The sequence below is a fragment of the Salvelinus alpinus genome, chromosome 19 (genome assembly GCF_045679555.1).
Source record: "Salvelinus alpinus chromosome 19, SLU_Salpinus.1, whole genome shotgun sequence".
Taxonomy (NCBI): domain Eukaryota; kingdom Metazoa; phylum Chordata; class Actinopteri; order Salmoniformes; family Salmonidae; genus Salvelinus; species Salvelinus alpinus.
The window spans coordinates 36,760,069-36,787,055 of NC_092104.1; the positions used below are offsets into that span (position 1 = coordinate 36,760,069).

Here is a 26,987-nt window from a genome sequence, read left to right on the forward strand (position 1 = left end):
TCTCTCTCTTTCTCGTCATCTTCCACCCTGGTTTGGAAATCCCTGGTTCAGTCAAATAAAAGCACTGTCTGCTGTGAGGGAAAGGGACTGTAGCATGCCTGGGGTTTTACAGGCTGTCAGGTTTCATTTGTCATCCCATGTTCCACTGGCCCTGTGGTTGGTAAATGCTACGTCAGAGACAGAGACAGTGGCTCTGTCTCCTTAGTCACACGTGGCCTAATATTGTCCACAGGAGAGGAGAGCAGCTAGCTGACATCTTCATCGCAGACTGTCTGTAATTAGCTTAATCTCCATGGAGCCATGCCCTGTCTGGCTCGGCCTCTCAGACATTCTCTCTCTCTCTCTCTCTCTCTCTCTGTCTATCAATCTATCTATCTCTCTCTGTGTGTGTGTATGGCCTGTAATACTAGATCCAAGACACATGGACATATACAAGATCATACAACAGAATGTCTGTACATAAAGCAAGAACTCCCAAAGAAAAGCAAAGAAGCTGCACATTGTTTATTGCAACTGTATAGTGATACATGTTAGCTTTGTTACATTATATTACAAATATATTTTATGTACAGACAAAATGTGTTGAGTCATTTTACACCAACAATACAGTACAGTATACATTGTTCCTTGGTTGCAAGCAAAATTGAGTTTTCATGTCAGAAAGCAATATTGAAATATGACAGCTGCGTGTAACCTTTATATTTGATGAAACATCACTCTACCATCTAGACTTATGATCAAGTCAGTTGTCATTGTATAGTCGTGGCCAAAAGTTTTGAGAATGACACAAATATGAATTTTTGCAAAGTTTGCTGCTTCAGTGTCTTTAGATATTTTTATCAGATGTTACTATGGAAAACTGAAGTATAATTACAACCATTTCATAAGTGTCAAAGGCTTTTATTGACAATTACATGAAGTTGATGCAAAGAGTCAATATTTACAATGTTGACCCCTCTTTTTCAAGACCTCTGCAATCCGCCCTGGCATGCTGTCAATTAACTTCTGGGCCACATCCTGAATGATGGCAGCCTATTCTTGCATAACCAATGCTTGGAGTTTGTCAGAATTTGTGGGTTTTTGTTTGTCCACCCGCCTCTTGAGGATTGACCACAAGTTCTCAATGGGATTAAGGTCTGGGGAGTTTCCTGGCCATGGACCCAAAATATCAATGTTTTGTTCCCCGAGCCACTTAGTTATCACTTTTGCCTTATGGAAAGGTGCTCCATCATGCTGGAAAAGGCATTGTTCATCACCAAACTGTTCCTGGATGGTTGGGAGAAGTGTCTCTCGGGGGATGTGTTGGTACCATTCTTTATTCATGGCTGTGTTCTTAGGCAAAATTGTGAGTGAGCTCACTCCCTTGGTTGAGAAGCAACCCCACACATGAATGATCTCAGGATGCTTTACTGTTGGCATGACACAGGACTGATGGTAGTGCTCACCTTGTCTTCTCCGGACAAGCTTTTTTCCCGATGCCCCAAACAATCGGAAAGGGGATTCATCAGAGAAAATGACTTTACCCCAGTCCTCAGCAGTCCAATCCCTGTACCTTTTGCAGAATATTCGTCTGTCCCTTATGTTTTTCCTGGAGAGAAGTGGCTTCTTTGCTGCCCTTGACACCAGGCCATCCTCCAAAAGTCTTCGCCTCACTGTGCGTGCAGATGCACTCACACCTGCCTGCTGCCATTCCTGAGCAAGCTCTGTACTGGTGGTGCTCCGATCCCGCAGCTGAATCAACTTTAGGATACGGTCCTGGCGCTTGCTGGACTTTCTTGGGCGCCCTGAAGCCTTATTCACAACAATTGAACCGCTCTCCTTGAAGTTCTTGATCATCCGATAAATGGTTGATTTAGGTGCAATCTTACTGGCAGCAATGTCCTTGCCTGTGAAGTCCTTTTTGTGCAAAGCAATGATGACGGCACATGTTTCCTTGCAGGTAACCATGTTTGACAGAGGAAGAACAATGATTCCAAGCACCACCCTCCTTTTGAAGCTTCCAGTCTGTTATTCGAACTCAATCAGCATGACAGAGTGATCTCCAGCCTTGTCCTCACACCTGTGTTAACGAGAGAATCACTGACATAATGTCAGCTGGTCCTTTTGTGGCAGGGCTGAAATGCAGATTAAATGTTTTTGGGGGATTCAATTCACTTGCATGGCAAAGAGGGACTTTGCAATTAATTGCAATTCATCTGATCACTCTTCATAACATTCTGGAGTATATGCAAATTGCCATCATACAAACTGAGGCAGCAGACTTTGTGAAAATGTATATTTGTATCATTCTCAAAACTTTTGGCCACGACTGTACTTCGGTTTTACTGGACCCTGTACCTTGGACTACTGTGCCACACAAGCATTATGCATAGTTGAATGATATACATCATTGTTTACTGTGAGTTTGTAAGACAGATATCAGGTGATGATTGTTGACAGTACCAGACTATTGTATCTGTGCCTCCTTTAACATCCGTGGTAGACATTAGATTGTATATCTTAACAAAGATGATGGCTAATGGTGAATGAATTGCAGGTATACACAACAAGAGTACCTGTACCAAGAAATGTGATTATTGTTTCCTATAAATTACTCACTTGAAGAGCTTGCTTTAAACAAAATAAGGCTAGTCACTGGATATAATGTCCTGTGTCATCTTCATTCTAATACAAATATTTATTGCATTATAATACATACGGACTTCAATATAAGATTGCAATCCCAAGCTCCTAAGTGTAAGTACTGTGAACTGACGTACTCTCTCCTAATTTTCTTTTTATCTTTGTTTTATCCCAAATGAATCACACCGTTCCACCAGTTCTAAGGCAGCAGTACACCTTAACAGCCACATTTGAATAGAATTTGAAGGGAAAGAAGCAAGCATACAGCTGTGCTAGTGCATATGTTTGTCTTTGGAGCAACATTTGTTTTTATTATGGATCCCCATTAGCAGCAGCTACTCTTCCTGGGGTTTATTATGGATCCCCATTAGCAGCAGCTACTCTTCCTGGGGTTTATTATGGATCCCCATTAGCAGCAGCTACTCTTCCTGGGGTTTATTATGGATCCCCATTAGCAGCAGCTACTCTTCCTGGGGTTTATTATGGATCCCCATTAGCAGCAGCTACTCTTCCTGGGGTCCAGCAAAATTAAGGCAGTTATATACAATTAAAAACACAACATTACATTTCACAACACATTAAATGTGTGTCCCCAGGCCACTACTCTACTACCACATATCTACAACACATAATCCATGTGTACGTGTGTGTATAGTGCGTACGTTATCATTTGTGTGTGTGTGTGTGTGCCTCTTCACAGTCCCTGCTGTTCCATAAGGTGTGTTTTTATCTAGGGTTTTTCAATCTGATTTAACTGCTTGCATGAGTTACTTGATGTGGAATAGAGTTCTATGTAGTAATGTGTGCCTCCTATAGTCTGTTCTAGACTTGGGGACTGTGAAGAGACCTCTGGTGGCATGTCTTGTGGGGTATGCATGGGTGTCGGTGCATTCAACATGTAAATACGTCTCACAAATACAAGCAGTGATAAAGTCAATCTCCTATATTTTGAGCCAGGAGAGATTGACATATTAATGTTAGCTCCCCATGTACATTTAAGAGCCAGCCGTGCTATCCTGTTCTGGGCCTGTTCTGTCCAGTCGCGTGGCACCTGACCACACGACTGGACAGTCGTCCAGGTCCGACAAAACTAGGGCCTGTAGGACCTGCCTTGTCAATAGCGCTAACAAGGCAGAACAGCACTTTATTATGGACAGACTTCGCCCCATCTTAGCTACTGTTGCATCAATATGTTTTGACCATGATAGTTTACAATCCAGGACCATTCCAAGCAGTTTAGTCTCCTCAACTTGCTTAATGGGCACATTATTCATTACAAGATTTAGATGATTCTTAGGGTATAGTGAATGATTTGTCCCAAATACAATGCTTTTAGTTTTTGAAATATTCAGGACTAACTTATTTCTTGCCACCCATTCTGAAACTGACTGCAGCTCTTTAAGTGTTACAGTTATTTTACTTGTTGAAGTGTATAGTGTTGAATCATCAGCATACATTGAAACACAGGCTTTACTCAGAGCCAGTGGCAGGTCATTAGTAAAGATTGAAAAAAGTAAGGGGCCTAGATAGCTGCCCTGGGGAATGCCTGACTATACCTGGATTATGTTGGAGAAGTTTCCATTAAAGAACACCCTCTGTGTTCTGTTAGACAGGTAACTCTTGATCCACCAGGGGATGTAAAGCCATAACACATACACTACCGTTCAAAAGCTTGGGGTCACTTAGAAATGTCCTTGTTTTTGAAAGAAAAGCACATTTTTGGTCCATTAAAATAACATCAAACTATTGATCAGAAATACAGTGTAGACATTGTTAATGTTGTAAATTACTATTGTAGCTGGAAACAGCTGATTTTTTTATGGAATATCTACATCGGCATACAGAGGCCCATTATCAGCAACCATCACTCCAATGACACGTTGTGTTAGCTAATCCAAGTTTATCATTTTAAAAGTCTAATGGATCATTAGAAAACCATTTTGCAATTATGTTAGCACAGCTGAAAACTGTTGTGATGATTAAAGCAATAAAAATGGCCTTCTTTAGACTAGTTGAGTATCTGGAGCATCAGCATTTGTGGGTTTGAGTACAGGCTCAAAATGGCCAGAAACAAAGAACTTTCTTCTGAAAGACATCAGTCTATTGTTGTTCTGAGAAATTAAGGCTATTTCATGCAAGACATTTCCAAGAAACTGAAGATCTCGTACAACGCTGTGTACTATTCCCTTCACAGAACAGTGCAAACTGGCCCTAACCAGAATAGAAAGAGGAGTGGGAGGCCCCGGTGCACAACTGAGCAAGAAGACAAGTACATTAGAGGGTCTAGTTTGAGAAACAGACAAGTCCTCAACTGGCAGCTTCATTAAATAGTACCCTCAAAATACCAGTCTCAACGTCAACAGTGAAGAGGCGACTCCGGGATGCTGGCCTTCTAGGCAGAGTTGCAAAGAAAAAGCCATATCGCAGACTGGCCAATAAAAATAAAATAATTAGATGGGCAAAAGAACACAGACACTGGACAGAGGGAGATTGGAAAAAAGTGTTATGGACAGACAAATCTAAGTGTTCGGATCACAAGGAAGAACATTCGTGAGATACAGAAAAAATGAATAGATGCTGGAGGAGTGCTTGATGCCATCTGTCAAGCATGGTGGAGGCAATGTGATGGTCTGGGGGTGCTTTGGTGGTAAATTGGGAGATTTGTACAGAGTAAAAGGGACCTTGAAGAGGGAAGGCTATCACTCCATTTTGCAACGCCATACCCTGTGGACGGCGCTTAATTGGAGCCAATTTCCTCCTACAACAGGACAATGACCTAAAGCACAGCTCCAAACTATGCAAGAACTATTTAGGGAAGAAGAGGTCAGCTGGTATTCTATCTATAATGGAGTGGCCAGCACTGTCAACAGATCTCAACCCTATTGCGCTGTTGTGGGAGCAGCTTGACCATATGGTATGTAAAAAGTGCCCATCAAGCCAATCCAACTTGTGAGAGGTGCTTCAGGAAGCATTGGGTGAAATCTCTTCAGATTACCTCAACAAATTGACAAATAGAATGCCAAAGGTCTGTAAGGCTGTAACTGCTGCAAATTGAGGATTCTTTGACACAATTATTATTTAAATTAAAAATCATTATTAATAACCTTGTCAACGTCTTGACTATATTTGCTATTCATTTTGCAACTCATTTCATGTATGTTTTCATGGAAAACAAGGACATTTCTAAGTGACCCCAAACTTTTGAACGGTAGTGTACGTTTTTCCAGCAGCAGATTATGATCGATAATGTCAAAAGCTGCACTGAAGTCTAACAAAACAGTTCCCACAATCTTTTTATTATCAATTTCTCTCAGCCAATCATCAATTATTTGTGTAAGTGCCATACATTTTGAATGCTTTTCCCTATAAGCTGTTGTTTACTGTGAAAATACATTGTATCTGGTCAAACACTTTTTTTGTTTGTTTACTAAGGGACTTTGAAGCAGCATGATGCTTCTCCTTTATTGCTTTTCCAAGGCTTAGATATTGCACTTTCTATGTCATCGTCCTCTTGATCTGGTTGTGTGAGGTTCCATTGTATCAGAGTTCAAGAGCTGTTTGAATTTAAGTTCGTGGAAAGGAAATAGTTTTGCCATGGATACTTAATGAAAGGTGTTTGGGTTCGGTCTTATCATCATAGATACTTTCTTCAGGGAGTAGGCCCCTCCTCTGAATTCAGCCCAGTAGACTCCATCTTGGTAGCGACTGCGGTAGTGTCCACCTCTGTACCATACTCCATTGAGGTTAGAATGGGCACATGCATTGTACCACCAGCCTCCCTTCTGGTAGTGGGCACAGTTACCTGGGTTGAAGCAAATATTAGTTAGACATCATTGTTGAATCTCAATCAAAATCTATTGTCGGCCTATGCACTAGGTTAAATGTCAGTTAATTTGGCAAATTGTCAGAACACTGAAGCTTTTATCTCACATTTCTGTTGTTATAGTGATAGTGCATGCAACTGTATGATCTTGACATTACCTGTATACACATCATGGTCTCTGTCCAACGTAGTGAACTGTTTGCCATTGTGCCAGGTGAGGGAGTCTCCGGCATTGCCATGGTAGCGGCCCACCCTGAGTTTGTAGAAGTCTGCCTCAGGTTCCAGCCTGAAGCTGGCGTACTCTGCAAACACCTTCCTACCAGACCAGTCCTCCAGAGTCACCAGCAGCTTGTAGTTCCCCTGGTTGGTCAGCCAGTAGATGTTCTCCAGGCCCAGCCAATACTCTCCATCTATGTTTCCAAAGCCTTGCTATGAGGGGAAAAGATACATACAACACAGTCAACATGATGGGCTTTACACAAGTCCCGTCAGCTGTAAGCAGTTGATCTGGAGGTCTGGGGGATAATTCAGAGGCTCTACTCTTTTTTTAAATAGGTTTTATTTGTATTTAACTACAGAGGCTCTACTCTACTCAATGCCCTGGAAGTACTGAGAGGAACAGTCCCTCTAGAACGCCCTGACAATTAAGCTCCATGTGAATCTGTCTTAGAGTGTTGTTTATTGTCAGAAAAAGTAACAGCAAATGGCCATGAACCAACTACACCATAGCCAGCCCGGTATTAAGTGGTTAGTTCTTCACTATCTTTCATTTATCAAAAACGTATTGATGGCCTGTGTAGAAGAGTGGGAGATCTGTGAGCTTGTTACAAGATGTGTACTGGTCTGGACTGTTCTGCCTCAGCTCTGCGCCAGCCTAAGTCCTAGGATGTAATATGGCTTACATTACATTGTAGATGCTTTGTTTCATGGGATGATCTGGCTATTGTACACATTTAATTCCCATGTGTTTTAAGGTGTATTGTAAGGTCTTGGATAGTTCTCTGGCAAAGATTTAAACAAGACCCTTGCAAATTGTCTGCCCTCTGATGTTCACCCTTCAATTGCTTCACCCTTTTCTAGTGCTTTAGATCCTTTTACTGGCTCAGGAAAAACACTGGCAATAGTCATCCCTTAGTATTTCATGCTGTCCTCATAAATGCCTGTGTAAAGTTGTGTAAATGCCTGAATTCATCAATGTCTTTTTCCTCATCATAAACCATTGCCATGACGTAAATCTAAATAATTTTTATGGAACATGAATTATTTTACAGTGGGCTGTTTTTTTATTGTGGCATTTATTTCCAGTATGGCAGCCTCTCGTCTACACGTTTCTCATTAAGTCTGTATGTGTCCTTTGTGGACTAATTTCACAAAGACCCAACTCATGTAGGTGGGTGTTATGAGTCATAGGCCAGTGGTGTGACTGACAGGTGTAGAACCCTGTAGGTAGCAGAGCAGGCAGTGCAGGGGACCATTCTCCTCAAACCTCAATAATTACATTTCATTATTAGTACAGATCTGTATAACGTCAGACACACCAGACATGTCACCTGTTTCACTCAGCCACGACATACAGAGACACAAGTCCACATTGAACCTGCCTCCCTCTTTACTAAATTAGTTTGCCGTAGTGTGGAGTTGTTTACCTACCTTGTAAGTCTCCCAGTTCCTGAAGAAGTTGACTGATCCATCCAGCCTCCTCTGGATGACAGTCCAGCCACCAGGGTCATGTCTCTGGTCACACCACACCTGCATCAGTCTGTTGGCGTTCTCTGGCTTCACTAGGTACATGCCACTAGCCGTGTGGCCATCCTCCAGGGCCTGCAGGCAGTCCTTCCATGGCCCTGTATGGGACAGGACAGGAGACAGAAACCATGGTGGAGTCAATGGAGGTTGCCAAATGATAGATTTTTCTATAATATGAGTCACTCGCTTCTTTAGTCTTCATATATTCATAATGAATACAACTGTATTATTGTGTGACTATCACAGTATTAGAGACAGAGGCTATGTAGCCTAATTGACCACAGCATGATCTACTGTTACAGATGCAGGATCTTCATTTGATCAGCCTGTTGCAGGACTGGAAAAACGTTCAGTGTATTTGAGCTTTAAAAGGGCTTCTAAAGTTTGTAATTTCCACTTTGAAATGTCAGAGTTGATTTCCACGAAAAATGTATCAATATCTACAAAAATGTCCATTAATTATAATCCACATAATAATTAACATTTCCATTTGTTGAAGGATTATTTTCCTGCTCTAGCAAAGTGGCTCAAATTAATATCCTACATCTGTAATGCTGCTACTACCATCTTTCAGTAGGAAAAGCTCTCAGCTTAAGGCCAGCGTTGACTTTGGCTGCTGCTCTCACAAGCGAAATGGCTGCAGGCAGTGCAGCCAAGAGCAACATTGGCATATGGCTAAAGGGAGACCTGATTGCTGAATGATGCAACAGTAGCAGATGGATCAGCAGGGACTCTAAAGATCCCTTGGTGATGAATGACATCAAGGGCATTGGGCTTTAAGAAAATTCTCTTTCATTGAAATAGAGTTAAAAAATCTAATATTTGATGTCTTCCTAAACCCATTTAGGATGCAGCAACTATCATAGTAAACCTCTGAGCAAAATGGAACAAACTATAGACAGTAGTCGCTGTAGGTGCCTCTCCTTGATTTCATCCATTAGTATGCATGTTTCCCATGTTGTTATTGTCAGTGGGTGTTTTTGACCTGCCCCGGTGGAGGTAAAACCATATCCTGTACTATACTGACCCAGAGAGCTGTTATGCAGATCGGAGACATTCCATCAGGTTATATATGAAAACTATAGGGTTTTAATCTAATCTCAGATATCAGCCATGGAAACTCTGCTGAGACAGTGGTCTCCTTCATCAAAATGCTTGTGCGTTTACGTGGGTGGTGTGGCCTTGAAATGAAGCCTCTCACCAGGACACAGCATGGCACTACATGCCACTCACAACCACACAATGTACAGCTGTCTAAATGCAAGCGCCATTTCTCACTCAGAGAAGTACACATATCTTCTGGTAGGGGTTGGAGGGTGAGGGGGAGAGTGATTAAATAAAGGTGTTTGGGTAAAGGATGTTGAGTGTAACTAGGGGGGAATCCTTCTTTACCCTTCTCCCTCCCCTTCATCTACACTGATTGAAGTGGATTTAACAAGTGACATCAATAAGGGATCATAGCTTTCACCTGGATTCACCTGGTAAGTCTGTCATGGAAAAATCAGGTGTTCTTAATGTTTTGTATACTCAGTGTATAACAGACCCAAATGCGAAGATGGATGCCCTGACAGAAAACAAAGACTGAGCAGGATGTGTTTTATATTGCTCTGCAGTATATGATTTAACGAGGAATGAAGTTTATGTTAAATTCTGCTTGTGTTTGGTTTATTCGTTTGTCTTGGTGTTCTGGTTCATATCTGTAAAAACAGGAATTGGCGTATTGCCTGTTAGCCATTACTCTCCCCCTCAAAAGATCTTTAGTCCGCATACATGGAAACAGTCTTCTATAGGGCTTCTGACTCCACTTTTTTAATTGGATGTGAAAGTATTAACCTATTCAAGAGTTTACACTGATGTGATTCGCCAAATGACCCTGTTTAGAACACGATGGACATTTGTACAGAAACAGGAGGAAGAGAGGTATCCCCACAGAGGCAGAAGTGGCTGGTCTGCATCCAGCCAGGGTAGGGAGAGAGCAATATGAGGAAAAGGCAGTATGTGAGAGAGGGGTGATGGAGAGAGAGGAAGACCAGACAGGGAGATGTCAGGCTTTCATAAAGTGACCACAGTGACAGCCTGGCTGTATCAGAATATAAAGGAGGAAAACATGGAGCTAATTCCAAGCAGGACTGTCAACCACAAGGTTTCGCAGAGTGTCGCACAGTGTCACACAGAGACATATGAACAAAGGTTCACATTGTAAACTGATAGGCTAAACGGCTATAGTCACTTCTATAAAATAGGTTTTGCTAAAATGGCATGTGAGAAGTAATCCATTAGCCAGCCACCTCCTCTCCAGAAAGATGTATGTTGTTCAGACATAAGCCAGAGCACTGCACTACTGATAAACCCTGCCACTGTGGCAGAACGTTTGATTGATACAAGCCTGGGGGGCTGGAATAAATTACAACACACATTTCCTCTGTCTTTTCAACCTCCCCCTTCCTTCCTTCCTTACGCTCTCTCTCTCTCTCTCTCTCTCTCTCTCTCTCTCTCTCTCTCTCTCTCTCTCTCTCTCTCTCTCTCTCTCTCTCTCTCTCTCTCTCTCTCTCTCTCTCTCTCTCTCTCTCTCTCTCTCTCTCTCTCTCTCTCTCTCTCTCTCTCTCTCTCTCTCTCTCTCTCTCTCTATCCCTCCACCACACCTTTCTCTTTCTCCCTCTACCACATCTCTCTCTCTCTCCCTCCACCATACCTCTCTCTCTCTCTCTCTCTCTCTTTCTCTCTCTCTCATCCCTCCACCACAACCCTCTCTCTGTCTCTCTCTCCCTCTATCCCTCCACCACACCTCTCACTCTCTCTCTTCCCCCCACCACAACCCTCTCTCTGTCTCTCTCTCCCTCTCTCCCTCCACCACACCTTTCTCTCTCTCCCTCTACAACACCTCTCTCTCTCCCTCCACCACACCTCTCTCTCTCCCTCTCTCTCCCTCCACCACCACTCTCTCTCTCTCTCCCTCCACCACTCTCTCTCTCTCTCTCTCTCTCTCTCTCTCTCTCTCTCTCTCTCTCTCTCTCTCTCTCTCTCTCTCTCTCTCTCTCTCTCTCTCTCTATCTCTCTCTCTCTCTCCCTCCACCACACCTCTCTCTCTCCCTCTTTTTCTGCATTGTACAGAACTCTCTTTTTGTGTGGTGAGTTTGTATAAACTTTGGGGTGTGAGTTGCAGTTGGCCCTGACAGGAAATTGCTTGCCTCCCTTCAAATAAAATAAGAGTTTAATTGTCACATGCTTCCTAAACAGCAGGTATAGATTAACAGTGAAATGCTTACTTACAGGGCCTTCCCAACAATGCAGAATAAAAATAAAATAAGATTTCAGCCACACCCATTGCTAACAGGTGTAGAAATTGAGCACACAGCCATGCAATCTCCATAGGTTAACATAGGCAGTAGAATGGCTTTACTGAAGCGCTCGGTGACTTTCAACGTGACACCGTTATTGGATGCCACCTTTCCAACAAGTCAGTTCGTCAAATTTCTGCCCTGCTAGAGCTGTCCCGGTCAACTGTAAGTGCTGTTATTGTGAAGTGGAAACGTCTAGGAGCAACAATGGCTCAGCCGCGAAGTGATAGGCCACACAAGCAAGCTCACAGAACGGAACTGCAGAGTGTTGAAGCTATTAGAGCGTAAAAAAATGTGTCCTCGGTTGCAACACTCATTACCGAGTTCCAAACTGCATGAAATGGGTTTCCATGGCCAAGCAGCCGCATACAAGTCTAAGATCACCATGTGCAATGCCAAGCGTTGGCTGGAGTGGTGTAAATCTCGCCACTTTTGGACTCTGGAGCAGTGGAAATGCTGTTTTTCATGGTTCTGGCTAGGCACCTTAGTTCCAGTAAAGTGAAATCTTAACGCTACAGCATACAATGACATTCTAGATGATTCTGTGCTTTCAACTTTGTGGCAACAGTTTGGGGAAGGCCCTTTCCTGTTTCAGCATGACAATGCCCCCATGCACAAAGCGATGTCCATACAGAAATGTTGGTTGAGATCGGTGTGGAAGAACTTGACTGGCCTGCACAGAGCCCTGACCTTAACCCCATCGTACACCTTTGTGATGAATTGGAATGCCGAGCTCGAGCCAGGCCTAAATGCCCAACATCAGTGTCCGACCTCACTAATGCTCGTGGCTGAATGGAAGCAAGTCCCTGCAGCAATGTTCCAACATCTAGTGGAAAGCCTAACCAGAGGAGTGGAGGCCGTTATAGCAGCAAAGAGGGGACCAATTCCATATTAATGCCCATGATTCTGGAATGAGATGTTCGACGAGCAGGTGTTCACATACTTATGTAGTGTATGTACATAATGTAGCCATGTAGTGTATGTACATTTAGGCAGGGGTAAAGTGACTAGGCAACAGGATAGATAATAAAGAGGTAGCAGCAGCGTATGGGATGAGTGTGGAAGTGTAGAAGTATGTGTGTGGGCCAAATGTGTGCCTGTGTGTACGTGTTATGTGTGAGTGAGTGAGTGAGTGAGTGAGTGAGTGAGTGAGTGAGTGAGTGAGTGAGTGAGTATGTGTTGAAGTGTCAGTGTAAGTATGTGTGAGTCTGTGTATAGTCCAGTGTGTGAGCATAGAGTCAAAAATAGTTAGTGCAAAAAGGGTCAAGGCAGATTGTCCGGGTAGCTATTTTGTGAACTATTTAGCAGAGTACAGAGCACAGTGTCTACACATCAGTCAGGAAAGCACACTGTGACACAGTGTCGAGGGAAAGAGCTTACCATGGTCAAATACTGTATAGCGTAAGCCAATGTGACCTACTACATTCAAATGACATGGTATCTAGTGGAAGTATCTGTTAACAAGAAAATACTAATCAAATCACTTTGAGATGATTGAGAGCTCTCCCTAGAGTCCCATACATCCTCTGGCCAATTCCTGCTGCTAGCTTGTGGTGGGGTTTCCCCTCATAACTGAAACACTATTCTTACCATGGTCAGGGTTAGATTGACCATGAAATGCAGTGTAAGCTGGCTTTGCCCCCTCGGCAGTGGGCTTGTAGCCCATGGTGAGTTGAGACCACACAGAGCCTGTCTCTAGACTTCCTCTCATCTGGTGTCTGTTTCTGCTGAGACACATGTCTGTCTGTGGCTCAGCCCTCCCATCCAACAGCAATAGTCACTGGCACAGGCATACGAACTAACACCTCACTGTTAACAGTTAAATACGAGCAGGATAATAAATACAGCAAGGTTTGTGAAAGGGATGAGACTTGAGGAGAAATCACAAGAACATGATATACTGTAGTTATTAGACATGCTTTGTTAGAAGACCACTCTGATTATTGTACTTCTATTATCAGCTTAAGACCATAGTTAACTCGCCACACAGACAGTTAACGAGCGTGACAGTCAGTCTCATCCACATCTCTGTTGTATTCAGTCAACTACACAGTTCACTAAGTTGCCAAGTAATCATCCAGTAACTTAAGCTTCTAAATGTACCAAATCAATGAGGATGGTTTCAGACAGCTCCACTTTCAGTGGCCTCAATACCAGAGGGCTCCAGTCCAACCATCCATGAGCATACAAAATATGTGTTTTAAGATGCTTTGTGGATTGTCATCAGCTGACTGTAGTATCAAGCCCATTAGATGATATGCGTCGCAATGGCTTTTAAACAACATCAGCTCTGTTCTCCCCTAGAGGCCTTTTCTCAGGGAATGTTTGAGACTTATTATTCCCATAGACAATAGTGAGAAGAATGGATAAAGAATAGATAGCTGCTGTTGTCTGGTGATTAATGATTTAGAAAGACCAAACTAGTCTCACACACAACCCTCTGTTTCAGACTGTCTGACATTAGTCTGGTGAGGGTTCATAGAACATGCCAGCTTCTCTTTTTCCGCTTGATTCCTCATATACAGTGAGCTCCAAAAGTAATTCACTTATATGTGTATTAAGTAGTAAAAAGTTAAGTATTTGGTCCCGTTTTCCTAGCACGCAATGACTACATCAAGCTTGTGACTCTCCAAATGTGTTGGATGCCTTTGCTGTTAGTTTTGGTTGTGTTTCAGATAATTTTGTGCCCAATAGAAATGAATGGTAAATAATGTATTGGCATTTTGGAGTCACTTTTATTGTAGATAAGAATATAATATATTTCTAAACACTTATACATTCATCTGGATGCTACTATGATTACGGATAATCCTGAATGAATCGTGAATAATGATGAGTGAGAAAGTTACAGACGAACAAATATCAATATTTGTGCGTCTCACTCATCATTATTCATGATTCATTCAGGATTGTCCGTAATCATAGTAGCATCCAGATGAATGTAGAAGTGTTTAGAAATATATTATATTCTTATTTACAATTCAAGTGACTGAATGGTAAAGCGCTGTGCCCGAGCTCACTGTAAATGTAACTTCAGACCAGATCTGTATCAAGGAATATTCATTTCAATAGGTGACTATAAGCATGCAGGCTGCTCAATGAAACAGAGCGACTCACCAGAGGGTTTGTTGGTGGTAGAAGGGCTGCCTGTGCCACTGGGCATGGTAGGAAGGACAGGCAGCACAGACTTCTGGTCACTCTGAATCTCGTTGGTTATCTGGTTGGTGAGGCGTGGGTCGGTGGGAGGTTGGTAGGGCTTGTTGATGGGTGGTGATGGTGCGGGTGGGGGTGGGGGTTGAGGCCTGGGCTGGGGTACAGGGACTGGGCGAGGGGGGCTGACCGGCCGACCCTGGCACTGCTCCTCCAGCAGGGCGATGAGGACCGACTGGTTATTGGCCAGAGAGGCCAGGTGCTGGTACTTGTGCTCCAGGTCCTTGTAGCGGTTAGTGAGCTGCTGCATCTCCGAGGTCTGGTTGAGGATGCGGTTCTCCATCTGGGACAGCTCCAGGGCGTTGTCCCTCTTCCTGATGATCTCGTGTAGCAGCTGCATGTAGAGCTGGGTCACCCTGGAGTTCATGTTCCTGCTCTCCTTCCTCAGCAGCTTGACCTCGTTGACGATGCCTCCGTCCACCTCCACTAGCTGCTGCAGCGTCTCGATCTGCCTCTTCTGCTTCTGCAGCTCCCCGTTCAGCAGCTCCAGCTCCTGCTTGTTGACGCGGTTCTCCAGCACTGCGTCCGGCTCCTTGCGGTTCACACAGATGGCCCCTGTCACCTTCTGCTGGGGAACGATAAAGGTGTATGAACACCTGTCAGGTTGCTGGGAGTCGGCGAGGGCCCGTCTGCTCCTCCGCCCAGAATACAGGAACTCTCTCTCCAGGCCATCCTCACTGCTCTCAAACTCCTGGGACGGGGCTCTGCCCTGGCTCCTGGCCTGGGGGTTGCTCTCCTGGCGGTTCCCCTGGCCCTGGGGCTGCTGGGCTCCAGACACCAGACCATACACCAGGAACAGCAGCACCACTGCAGGGAGCTCCATCAGTCTGGGAAGGGCTCTCACTCACACACACCTTAGGCTTAGGAGGCAGAGGGATATGAGAGACAGGGAGGTCATTGCTGTGGTATAAAATACTGAATTATTACACAAATACTGTGACACACCAACCAGGTCAGCTATCTTGTTCAAATTATCTCTAATTATGTTATAAATCAATGTGTTATAAAGCCTAAACGGTTCCCTTTGTATTATTTCAACTAATTCTCATATTCACATCTTGGGTTTAGTGTGTCTCCAGTGAAAGGGTTTTGTTTGGTCAGGTATTGTCACCCTGGTAATGGTGTTTTCCATGGGTCTTGTCTGAACAGGCTGAGAGAAACGACATGCTGATTCCAACAAGATCTGGCATCACCTATTCTATGCTTGTGATATCATTGAGTGGGTTTCACTAAACCTCACACTATTATCAAACAGTGGAAATCTCAACTGCGAGCCAGGTTCGATTTCATTAAGGGGCCAAGCTGGTGTGCCAATAAGGCACCAGGCTGATGGTTTAGGCTGTTTGTGAGAGCATGGCTGGCTCTGGCTGTCTTAGATTGGGTATGATGAAACCTTTTTCCTGGCCTGCCTGTTCAGTCCACCAAGGCCCCTTTTGGAGACCCATAGGGCTGGAGTCTACTCTTACATGGACAGGACATCAATGGGAGGCTTCACAGCACCACTGATTGGTACCAGAGGCAGCCTGTCCCTTAGGATGGCTTCTTCCTAGTCTCCATTACACGAGAGGGCCAGGCAGACACACAGCTCAGGGAGCAGACATGCTCTGTCCTGGGACCCCCTATTCATTCCAGATCCCAGCCCAGAATCCATGGCAGACTGGGGGTTGTTAGGGCTAAAGAAATATAGGCCACCATAAAAGGAGGCCTTTCCCATTAAGGATGCTGTGTCTTTGTATTATATAAGGTATATATAAAGTACTCAATTCTCATACTTGAGTAAAAGTAAAGATACCTTAATAGAAAATGACTCAAGTAAAAGTGAAAGTCACCCAGTAAAATATTACTTGAGTAAAAGTCTAAAAGTATTTGATTTTAAATATACTTACTGTAAGTATAAAAGTAAATGTAGTTACTAAAATATACTTAAGTATCAAAAGTAAAAGTATGAATTATTTAAAATTCCTTATATTAAGCAAACCAGACAGCACAATTATTATTTAATATTGTTAAATGTGCAAACACAGGGAAAAGAACTCTGGACCACCTATACTGTATCACAATTCCAGTGGGTCAGAAGTTTACATATACTAAGTTGACTGTGCCTTTAAACAGCTTGGAAAATTCCAGAAAATGATGTCATGGCTTTAGAAGCTTCTGATAGGCTAATTGACATCATTTCAGTAAATTTTTGTCAATTTGCTTGACATCATGGGAAAATCAAAAGAAAACAGCCAAAACCTCCGTTTTTTTGTTGTTGACCTCCACAAGTCTGGTTCCAAACGCCTGAAGGTACCACATTCATCTGTACAAACAATAGTACGCAAGTATAAACACCATGGGACCACGCGGCCGTCATCCCGCTTAGGAAGAAGATGCATTCTATCTCCTAGAGATGAACGTACTGTCACGGCCATCGTAGGGAGGAGACCAAGGCGCAGCGTGTTATGCGTACATTCTCTTTATTATAAGAATGAACACTGAACAAAACTAACAAAACAACAAAACGAACCGTGAAGCTATACAAAGAGTGTTGAACAGGCAACTACACATAGACAAGAACCCACAAAACCAAAAGGGAAAATGGCAACCTAAATATGATCCCCAATCAGAGACATCGATAAACAGCTGCCTCTGATTGGGAACCAATTCAGGCCACCATAGACCTACATATACCTAGACATACCAAAACCCATAGATATACAAAAAAAAACTAGACAATAGAAAAACAAGCATACCCACCCTCGTCACACCCTGACCTAACCTAAATAATAAAGAAAACATAGATAACTAAGGTCAGGGCGTGAAAGTACCCCCCCCCCCCCAAAGGTGCGGACTCTCGACCGCAAATCTGAACTTATAGGGGAGGGTCCGGATGGGCATCTACCCTCGGTGGCGGCTCTGGTTCTGGATGCCGCCCCCAATCTTTACACTGATCCCTCCGCCTTTGTAGATCCGGACCGCGGATCATCGCCGGAGGCTCTGGACTGCGGATCATAACTAAGGTCAGGGCGTGACACGTACTTTGGTGCAAAAATCCCAGAACAACAGCAAAGGACCTTGTGAAGATGCTGGATGAAACAGGTACAAAAGTATCTATATCCACATTAAAACGAGTCCTATATCAACATAACCTGAAAGGCCGCTCAGCAAGCCAGACTACGGTTTGCAACTGCACATGGGGACAAAGATCGTACTTTTTGGAGAAATGTCCTCTAGTCTGATGAAACAAAAATAGAACTGTTTGGCCATAATGACCATCGTTATGTTTGGAGGAAAAGTGGGAGGCTTGCAAGCCGAAGAACACCATCCCAACCGTGAAGCATGGGAGTGGCAGCATCATGTTGTGGGGGTGCTTTGCTGCAGGAGGGACTGGTGCACTTCACAAAATAGATGGCATCATGAGGAGAAGAATTATGTGGATATACTGAAGCAACATCTCAAGACATCAGTCAGGAAGTTGAAGCTTGGTCGCAAATGGGTCTTCCAAATGGACAATGACCCCAACCATACTTCCAAAGTTGTGGCAAAATGGCTTAAGGACAACAAAGTCAAGGTATTGGAGTGGCCATCACAAAGTCCTGACCTCAATCCTATAGAAAATTTGTAGGCAGTACTGAAAAAGCGTGTGCGAGCAAGGAGGCCTTCAAACCTGACTCACTTACACCAGCTCTGTCAGGAGGAATCGGCCAAAATTCACCCAACTTATTGTGCTTGTGGAAGGCTACCCGAAACGTTTGACCCAAGTTAAACAATTTAAAGGCAAAGCTACCAAATACTAATTGTGTGTATGTAAACTTCTGACCCACTGGGAATGTGATGAAAGAATTAAAAGCTGAAATAATATATATATCATTCATTCTCTCTACTATTGTTCTGACATTTCACCTTCTTAAAATAAAGTGGTGATCCTAACTGACCTAAGACAGGGAATTTTTACCAGGATTAAATGTAAAGAATTGTGAAAACTGAGTTTAAATGTATTTGGCTAAGGTGTATGTAAACTTCCGTCTTCAACTGTAGTTAGTAGGGCTGGGCGATATGACGATAGAAAAACGTCTATCGTTTTATATTATTTATTTTGTTGTGTCGCAAATCACACTCTTTACGGCAATATTTTTTGTCAATTGGACGAAGCTTTGCATTCTTCCACATGTGCCGTATCGGGATATGAAATTTTGGCCATATCGCCCAGCCCTAGTAGGTAGGGGTAAAGTGACTATGCATAGATAATAAACAGCGTGTAGCAGCAGTGGGGGGTCAATGTAAATAGTCCGGGTGGCCATTTGATTAATTGTTCATCAGTCTTATGGCTTGGGGGTAGCTGTTAAGGAGCCTTTTGGACCTAGACTTAGCGCTATGGTACCGCTTGCCGTGCGGTAGCAGAGAGAACAATCTATGACTTGGGTGACTGGAGTCTTTGACAATTTTTGGGGCCTTCCTCTGACACGCCTAGTATATAGGTCCTGGATGGCAGGAAGCTTGGCCCCAGTGATGTACAGGGCCGTACGCACTACCCTCTGTAGTGCCTTACGGTCGGATGCCGAGCAGTTGCCAAACCAGGTGGTGATGCAAACGGTCAGGATGCTCTCGATGGTGCAGCTGTATAACTTTTTGAGGATCTGGGGACCCATGTCAAATCTTTTCAGTCTCCTGAGGGGGAAAAGGAGTTGTCGTGCTCTCTTCACGACTCTCTTGTTGTGTTTGGACCATGATAGTTTGTTGGTGATGTGGACACCAAGGAACTTGAAGCTCTCGACCTGCTCCACTACAGCCCGTCGATGGGGGCACGTTCGGCCCTTCGTTTCCTGTAGTCCATGATCATCTCCTTTTTCTTGCTCATGTTGAGGGAGAGGTTGTTGTCCTGGCACCACACTGCCAGGTCTCTGACCTCCTCACTATAGGCAGTCTCATCGTTGTTGGTGATCAGGCCTACCACTGTTGTGTCGTCAGCAAACTTAGTGATGGTGTTGAAGTCGGGCTTGGCCACTCAGTTGTGGGTGAACAGGGAGTACAGGAGGGGACTAAGCACGCACCCCTGAGGGGCCCCCAATGTTGAGAATCAGTGTGGCAGATGTTGTTGCCTACCCTTACCACCTGGGGCTGGAAGTCAGGAAGACCAGGATCCAATTGCAGAGGGAGGTGTTTAGTCCCAGGGTCCTTAGCTTAGTGTTGCGCTTCTGGCTCGTGGCCTTGTGAATGTTGACCTGTTTAAAGGTCTTGCTCACATCGACTACGGAGAGGTGATCACACAATCGTCCAGAACAGCTGGTGCTCTCATGCATGCTTCAGTGTTGCTTGCCTCGAAACAAGCATAAAAGGCATTTAGCTCATCTGGTAGGCTTGCATCACTAGGCAGCTCATGGCTGGGTTTCCCTTTGTAGTCGGTTATAATTTGCAAACCCTGCCACATCAGACGAGCATCAGACCTGGTGTAGTAGGATTCAATCTTAGTCCTGTATTGACCATTTACCTGTTTGATGGTACGTCTGAGGGCATAGCGGGATTTCTTATAATCATCCGGATTAGTGTCCCACTCCTTGAAAGCGGCAGCTCTAGCCTTTAACTCGATGCAGATGTTGCCTGTAATCCCTGACTTCTCGTTGGGATATGTACTGTACACACGGTCACTGTAAGGACGACGTCGTCGATGCACTTTTTGATGAAGCTGGTGACTGAGGTGGTATACTCCTCAATGCCATCGGATGAATACCGAAACATATTCCGGTCTGTGCTAGCAAAACAGTCCTGTAGCGTAGCATTCGCTTCATCTGACCACTTCCGTATTGAGCGAGTCAGTGGTACTTCCTGCTTTAGTTTTTGCTTGTAAGCAGGAATCGGGAGGATATAATTATGGTCAGATTTGCCAAATGGAGGGTGAGGGAGAGTTTTATATGTGTCTCTGTGTGTGGAGTAAAGGTGGTCTAGAGTTTTTTCTCTCTGGTTGCACATGTGACATGCTGGTAGAAATGAGGTAAAACTGATTTAAGTTTGCCTGCATTAATGTCCCCGGCCACTAGGAGCGCCGCTTCGGGATGAGCATTTTTATGTTTTCTTATGGCCTCATACAGCTCGTTGAGTGCGTTCTTAGTGCCAGCATCGGTTTGTGGTAGTAAATAGACGGCTACGAATAATACAGATGAAAACACTCTTGGTAGATACTATGGTCTACAGTTTATCATGAGGTACTCTACCTCAGGCGAGCAATACCTCGAGACCTCCTAATATTAGACCTCTCGCACCAGCTGTTACTGTCAAATAGATACACACCCCCACCCTTCGTCTTTCCAGATGTAGCTGTTCTGTCCTGCCGATGCACACCCAGCCAACTGAATATTATCCGTGTCGTCGTTCAGCCACGACTCGATGAAACATAAGATATTACAGTTTTAAAAATGTTGTATTTTATTAGGATCCCCATTAGCTCTTGCAAAAGCAGCAGCTACTCTTCCTGGGGTCCACACAAAACATGAAACATAATACAGAATAACATAATTTACATTTACATTACATTTAAGTCATTTAGCAGACGCTCTTATCCAGAGCGACTTACAAATTGGTGCATTCACCTTATGATATCCAGTGGAACAACCACTTTACAATAGTGCATTTAATCATCTAATCATAATACAGGACATTATTAGACAAGAACAGCACAGAACTACATACATTTAAAAAAAAGGCACACATAGCTTACATATCAATGCATACACACAAACTATCTAGGTCAAATAGGGGAGAGGCGTTGTGTCGCGAGGTGTTGCTTTATCTGTTTTTTGAAACCAGGTTTGCTGTTTATTTGAGCAATATGAGATGGAAGGAAGTTCCATGCAATCAGGGCTCTATATAATACTGTACGTTTTCTTGAATTTGTTCTGAATTTGGGGATTATGAAAAGACCCCTGGTGGCATGTCTCGTGGGATAAGTGTGTGTGTGTCAGAGCTGTGTGTAAGTTGCCTATGCAAAATGTTCCGTTGGTAGGATAGTGTCGAGCGGATTTCATCCAGTTTATTTTCCAGTGATTGCACGTTGGCCAATAGAACGGATGGTAGAGGCGGGTTACCCACTCGCCAACGAATCCTCACAAGGCAACCCGATCTCCGCCCCCTGTATTTCCGTCTTTTCTTCACATGAATGACAGGGATTTGGGACTGGTCTCGGAGAAGCACTGGATTGGATTAAGAAAAAATCTACATTCAGTTCGAGGTGAGTAATCGCTGTTCTTATGTCCAGAAGCTCTTTTCGGTCATAAGAGACAGTAGCAGCAACATTATGTACAAAATAAGTTACAAACAATGCAGAAAAAACACACAAATAGCACAGTTGGTTAGGAGCCCGTACAACGGCAGCCATCCCCTCCGGCGCCATTATCTCACTTGATGTCAGGTGAGTGTGTTTAGCTAGCTGTCCTGACTCTGGCTCTCTTGGGTGACTGCCACTGTTAAGAGGAGTGGCTTCACACTTCGTATGGAAAGTTTGACACAGAGCAGCTGATGCTATTCCTGCGCCTGTTTTAAGATATTGATCAGATTGCATCAGGCCTGAACCGTTTACCAAGAGACAGGTAATACGGCCCATTCACAAGATAAAGCACACATCCTTGTCTATACAGTATATTATTTCCTATATGTATTTAGAATATTGGAATTTCAATCTAAACTTAACCTGGAAAGAATGTTGAACTCTTAGCTAAACCTTCTCTGGACAATTACATTGCTCTGTTAAACAGTGTAGAGGGAATGTTGTCTAATTACAATCTTACCTGATACAGTTTATCTCTGGACAGAGGTTGCATTTAAGTAGTGTGATTAGTGCACAAGAACTAACTTTTAAGATGCAACGCTTAGATTTTCACAGGAGTTCATGAAAAAGAGACACTTTGACTGTTTGTTCCAGATTTCAAAGAGCCTTTTTATTAGAAAAATAGCCGGGCAGCAGTTGAAGGGGCTGTGGTGCTATTGGAAGCGGAGGGGATGCCACTGAGTGCAAAGGAGAATGTGACCGCAGTGTAAGGATAACAAGGGCCTGCACCCCTTGGGTTCCTTAATTGAAAGCTGCTGCAGATTGGATTACAGAGGAGCCCTGTGCAACACCTCCCCAGAGTCAGGACAAGCCTTTCTGATCTCATACCTCTAGAGTGGGAGGCTTGGTGCAGGGCAGGCGCATGGCTGCTGGCCTGATTCTGTTGACTCTATTTAGTTTAGAGTAACTACATTACCTGCTCAGTAGTTACTGCTAGAGGTCTGACCCAAAGGAGAATCACGTGCAAGATGTCCAGACAGCCTTCAGAATCAGAGGGGAGAACACTTTTGTTTTTGCCTTGCTATTCTGGGCATGGGGCCAGCCCATTAGGTTGAATAGACGGAGAGCAACTATCCAAGATCAAGACCGGTGGAGATCTCTGGCTGGTATGAAGAAAATTAGTGTCGAAGATACTGTATGAAAGCGATAAAGACATGGAGTGGGAGAGACAAACATATACTAACTTACTTTAAACTGTTTGAGCTGTACATGTTCTAACACATTTCAAGCTCTATATCGTCGCTGTCCGATTTGGCAATTTTTCATTTGTTACATTTATTGAAAGCAGTAACTCTCCTCAATATACTCTAAACATTTCATGACTCTAGGACAAAGAACATTTATTCAAAATAGCTTCTGAAGTTTCATAATTGTATGTTCTTAATATAATTTTTGGTTTCGGAGGTTTTCATCAGACATCAACGATATATGTTGTTCTCATGAATATAAGAGTCTATTTTTTCCTACCAGTAAAAGTTCAAAAGAAGCCATGGTTAGGTTTTGTTTTACTGTGAAACACTCCTCCGATACAGTATGTGGTTCTCTTTCATGGAGTTCATCACTAATCAAGCCATATGACATCATCACAGCAAGTGCTGATTGACAAAGAGAAGATGGTAAAGGTTGGATTTAGCTACATTATCTAAACACAGGCTATAAGTCCTTATTAAGAACATCTGCTGAGCTCTTTGTGGGATGTAAAACAGAAAATAAAATGAATTCCTCAGGGGGAAACAGAGGACAACAACAGTTGATAATGACCAATCAGGTCTAATAAAACAGTCACGGTCTCCACTCTGTTAATGGCCTGGGACTACTGTGATACTGCTGTGGCTTCCCTCTCTGAAACATGAGCTGTCTGTTTGAGGGAAGTTATGCGCCAGCCACTTCATGACTGCAGAGGAGCCCCATAATACCATGCGGTTAGCCAGGAGTCTCCCAGCCACCTCAAAGCTGGAGGAAAATGTCTGAGCTTGTGTGTGTGTGTATTCAGATAACACCACATGCCAGACTCAGGCTCCCAGGAACCAGAGAGATTCCCATCTGCCCAAGAAAATCACCCTGTTATTAACCCCTGAGGCAACATGCTCTCTCCTCCTTCATTCCTATACACAGACAGCGTACTGACTGCCCTTATTATTGTTGTGACATCATTTCTGTTTAAATGAGCAGCCATTGACTGCTTGGCCACTAGCAATGTGTATGATTTACTGATGTTGAGTAGCTTCATATACTGTCGGGCACAGAGGACACCACAGAGGACACCTCAGAGGACACCTCAGAGGACACTGAACATCTCTGTGTCAACACTCACTGGATAGGTGTTGAAGAGGACAGTGATACTGTAGACAAATAACTACAGTAGCTTTATGGATGATAGTGCCCTTGAGGTAAACAGTGTTCTTAAGTAGGGCTGTCTTGCTCGTTAGCATGTCTGTCAAATTGACAGGTCGGTAGTGACTTTTTCTAATAGTGTGACAGGTAGTGCTTTGTGTGGTTCAGTGTGGCTGTGAGCAGCAGCATGCTCCAGGGTTTTTGTTCATGCTCAGCACATAGTAATTAGTAGGTGAGCAAAGCGGACCGGCGGGCCCGGCTGATGTCCCTCTCCCCAGCCCCTCTCATTTCAGAGTGAGCGTGGCATTCCTCACATTCTTAGCCACCTAATTAGAGTGAGCTGCCACAGACACTACAGACAGACACACTGGTATTCGCAGAGAAAGAAAGAGACCCCTCCTCTCTGCCCCAACTCTGCTGTACCTATACGTCAGCTCTGCCCCCTGCCCTACCACACCACAGCAAGTCATACAAACATCAGAAGCTCTGTTATCTCAACTACCACCCCCACTAATACAAGTGCACTTCAATCTTCACAGTTTATTACTAGTCACAACATATAAATTCAACACCTCCCAAACTACAGCACTGCAGCACTGTGCAAAATGAGGCACCCGAACATGCTCAAATTAGGAACAATTATAGTGAGCCATAACAGTGCTGGTTGTATGACATGCAATATGTTTTGGATCAGAATCAAGTTAACTTTGCACATGGTAATCTGGGTTATTACTTTATCTAAGGTGACCACATTATTTCCTCATGCATGTAATCCTGGTTAGCCCATAACATAACACTGTAGACATAATTCAACTTATCCCCAGACTCAGCCTAAACTATCTGCTCTGTCTGATTGTGTTGAGTCTGAAGCTGATGGAAAGCCGCCATTGTTATGGCTTTCCACAGCACAGAATAGTTCTGATGATAATTTACCACATTTAGTAGGGTTGCTTTATTTGACTCTTTCTGGCTTGTGTGTTGTTGTGTGGTGTGGTTTGTTGTTTTGGCTGTCATATTTCCTCTGATGGTGTCAGGCAGGGGGTTTCAGGAACCGTTTCAAAACATTTATAAATGCACCCTCAAAGCCATCTTATCCAAGCACAGCCCTGACAGCAGAGACAAAGCAGAGATTCAACAGAACAGCTCTCCTCTTCCCTGTCCACTTCAGCATGGGGGAACATCCTGACGCAGGGGAAGGCTGTACCCAGTACTCTATGGATCATTTTAATAAAATATATCTATCTATATCCATTAATGTACAAATGACAGCAAACTCATTTAGACTACAATTAAACTGTGGAAAATTCTTGGGTTGGAATTTGGAATTTTGTGAAGTGAAATATTTTATTTTTATGAATAATCAAACATCTCAAACAAACAACTTCTGCTGGTGTGAACCATATCACAAAAAGAGGGCATGGTTTTTTGTGGCTCTGCTTACAATCATGAATGAATAGATGTTCCTATTAAAAAGCCCAGGCTCCTGCTATTGGCACTATTCACTAGCAGCCTATCTTTGTTGTTCGAGTACACCTTTGGAATCCTCTGTGATGATAAACGGTGTGTTTATCAGTAGTTAACAAGCCCTTACCCTGGAAAGCCCACGACTTTAGTCTCTCTGCTTTGTGTTGACCCCTATCTTCTGAGTCTATATCAGATCCAGCTGCTTCGTTAATCCAGACAGGGGAATTAACCCTGGACAACAGACCTCTCCTTGTAGCTCCATATAGATAGCACCCAGGTGCTAAGCTTCAAACTGGTCAGCAGGAATCTCTGGCTAACTCAACACAGAGTGGCCAAAGCCTGTCTGACACTGTGCAGCTCAGTGGTCAATTTCAAACAAAGTTACTAAATTATCAACTGATAATCAACAGGTTAGACAAGTGAGCTAATTCAATCAGTGAAAAGTTAATCTTGAGGCTCTACTTAGGCGCAACACTAGCAACACTTACAGAAGTATGAGCAAGCCATGCTAGATTACTGCATGTACACATTCAATACAGAGAAAGACACAGTGAAAGTCAAAGGCCACTGAATCCTTACCAGATAATTGTCAACTCTAGCTTGTTATCCCTGGCAACACTGATTGAAGTGTCCCCTTGAAGAAAGTCATCACCGGTCTGTGTGAAAGCTGTTTGGGGCTGTCCTCTCTCTCGATCACTTGTTTTTTGTCACCTGCATCCGTCCTTTCACTTAAAAGTGGACTGCGGTTTGAAGCCTGTTATTAAAACACCTTCATTCTAGAACCAGGAGCTGCACTTGTCGGGAAGATGTCCTTTGTACTGAAGGCATTGAGCAAATATGAAAAAAACCACTTGAAATTACTAAATAGAGTAAATCCACATTTGTTTTTAGATGTAATGTGGAGATTCCTCACAGGCAGTGAGAACGCAGGAGACAGTGAGAGGTCAGTGTGCTTTCTGTAGCCCGGTAGGAGAAGAATGTCACTTTCTGAGTGCTGAGTCCATCACTTCTGCCTCACAGCTCTAAGACACAGTATTTTTCTGCTGCCCTCCTTACCTCCCCTTTCCTTTCTCTCCCTCTCTCTCTCCTCAGTGCATTTACATGATGAAAAATGCTCTGGCACAACGTTTCAGTAAGCTGACAAATTGAG

At 43.6% G+C, this 26,987-nt stretch overlaps 1 protein-coding gene across 1 annotated transcript; it reads right to left on the reverse strand.

Moving 5' to 3' along the window:
- Window positions 1-489: 489 nt before the first annotated feature.
- On the reverse strand, window positions 490-26,987 carry LOC139545480 (angiopoietin-related protein 2-like). Its single transcript, XM_071353292.1, has 5 exons — window positions 26,417-26,987; window positions 14,647-15,599; window positions 8,096-8,289; window positions 6,604-6,874; window positions 490-6,424 (listed from the first exon to the last, which is right to left on the reverse strand). Exons 2-5 carry the CDS (start codon window positions 15,560-15,562, stop codon window positions 6,225-6,227), a joined length of 1,581 nt encoding a protein of 526 aa, XP_071209393.1. The 5' UTR covers window positions 15,563-15,599; window positions 26,417-26,987; the 3' UTR covers window positions 490-6,224.

Excerpts from the sequence above, each read along its gene's own strand:
- LOC139545480 (XM_071353292.1), bottom strand. The coding sequence starts at position 15,562 with ATGGAGCTCCCTGCAGTGGTGCTGCTGTTCCTGGTGTATGGTCTGGTG. Across the intron at positions 8,290-14,646 it reads TACCACCAACAAACCCTCTG|GGCCATGGAAGGACTGCCTG; the intron begins GTGAGTCGCTCT and ends TGTCCCATACAG. Across the intron at positions 6,875-8,095 it reads GGAACTGGGAGACTTACAAG|CAAGGCTTTGGAAACATAGA; the intron begins GTAGGTAAACAA and ends TTCCCCTCATAG.